The sequence below is a fragment of the Hoplias malabaricus genome, chromosome Y (assembly GCF_029633855.1).
Source record: "Hoplias malabaricus isolate fHopMal1 chromosome Y, fHopMal1.hap1, whole genome shotgun sequence".
NCBI lineage: Eukaryota > Metazoa > Chordata > Actinopteri > Characiformes > Erythrinidae > Hoplias > Hoplias malabaricus.
The window spans coordinates 55,490,092-55,492,007 of NC_089820.1; the positions used below are offsets into that span (position 1 = coordinate 55,490,092).

At 46.1% G+C, this 1,916-nt stretch overlaps 1 protein-coding gene across 1 annotated transcript in view; it reads right to left on the minus strand.

Annotated features, from left to right (window-relative positions):
• The window catches only part of LOC136678465 (unconventional myosin-Ie-like), a 73,202-nt gene that overhangs the window by 17,391 nt on the left and 53,895 nt on the right, over window positions 1-1,916 (minus strand). The window contains exon 12 of the mRNA XM_066656518.1: window positions 1,778-1,863. Within this exon, the coding sequence (XP_066512615.1) occupies window positions 1,778-1,863 (86 nt within the window). The remainder of the gene's footprint in view (window positions 1-1,777; window positions 1,864-1,916) is intronic.

A 1,916-nucleotide genomic window follows, 5' to 3' on the forward strand; every position in this document is an offset into this window, starting at 1 on the left:
ATTTACAGCAGTAAATATTGTATTATTGCACTCTTGCGTGTCACATTACTGTATTTTGGAATTCACAAAGGTTCTCACCCATGAAGTCTCAGAGCCAGCCAAAATGTAACACACACATGAACATTCCAGGGTGTGTGTGTGTGTGTGAGCACGCGAGAGAGAGAGAGAGAGAGAGAGAGAGAGAGAGAGAGAGAGAGAGAGAGGGAGAGGGAGAGAGGGAGAGAGAGAGAGAGAGAGAGAGAGAGAGAGAGAGAGAGAGAGAGAGAGAGAGAGAGAGAGATTGTGTGTGTGTCTCTTTTAGCCTAAGAATGCAGTTGGAGCGGATTTCAGGAGTTCCAGTCTGAGGTAGGAGCTGAAATGTCTTTTATTATTGCACATATCTTTGCTTGTAATATTCTTTCTGGTGCATCTTTTGAGCCGTTTGCCTGGAAGAAGTCTAGTGAAGACTAAATTAACAGGTGTCTGCTCACAGACAGTCACCCGGAGGAAACCCACGCAGACACAGGGAGAACACACCACGCTCCTCACAGACAGTCACCCGGAGGAAACCCATGAGGACACAGGGAGAACACACCACACTCCTCACAGAGAGTCACCTGGAGGAAACCGACACAGACACAGGGAGAACACACCACACTCCTCACAGAGAGTCACCCGGAGGAAACCCATGAGGACACAGGGAGAACACACCACACTCCTCACAGAGAGTCACCCGGAGGAAACCCATGAGGACACAGGGAGAACACACCACACTCCTAGATACAGAGCAACTGCAACATGGCTTTTTTCCACCCACTGCATGCAACTGGTGTTTTTTATACCCCATTGGCTAGTGTCCCAGTGAAATAGATGGGAGTTGCATCCTGGGATTGCCTTCATGGCTAAGGAAGGAGTTTGATGATATATATAATTCAATATATAAGAACTGTCCAAGAATTGGGACGGCGTAGGTGTCAGGGGCACGCACACTATGACATAAAATGCTCTCTAGTTAGACACCTCGCTTTTATTTATGTGTATTTATGTAAAAGTAATAATCATTAGATTTGTATAAAAAAAAACCTTCAGCATCATGAAGAAAACACAAATAGAATTTTAGTTAAATATTGGATGTAATTTAAATATTCAATGAGTGTCAATGAGAAAGGCAGACGTCTCTCCCCTCTTTACTGAAGGTTAAGTGTCAGGGGGTAAAGGCTGAAGGGCTGTGTCTGCGCAGATGACCCCTGTGACTTCACACAGCTGCAAAATAACGAACTCTCTTCTACAATTCTCTGAGCTGTGTGTGTGTGTGTGCTGCCCAGCACGTGTCAGAAGACAGACCCCCAGCTTGTTCCACAAAGACCAGAACACAATAAACCTACAAACCGACAGAGAAGTGAGGGGGGCTGCACAGATGGCTTTCTGCGAAAAGACTGAAAGAAAAATGAGAGAAAAAGATGGAGAGAGAAAGGGAAAACAAGAAAGGTATAAAGGGAGTGGGGAGAGGCAGAGAAAAGAAGGTAAAGGAGAAATAGAAAGAAAGAGGGAGAGAGATTTTGTGTGTGTGTGTGTGTGTGTGTGTTTGTCCCTCCCCCATCATACACCTCTAAGTGCCTCTGGACTCTGAGTGCACATTAATGTGGAAATACTCTGAACAATAACATGACCGACTGCTGTTGTAAAATGGCGGAGAGAGAGTCGAAGGTCAGTCTGCTCAGACAGGACCGGACACCGCGAGAAGACATGCCCGACTGTCCTGGAGTGAGGGCTGATGGGTAATGAGGTCTTCACTCACATCTGACTGCTCTGCATCAGCTCTATCAGATCTGTAAACAGGACATCTCTGTTCCTCTCACAGAATCCCTCAGCGTCATAGGACACCTGGACAGGGAACACACACACACACAAACACATAGACACACACACTGTTGGTA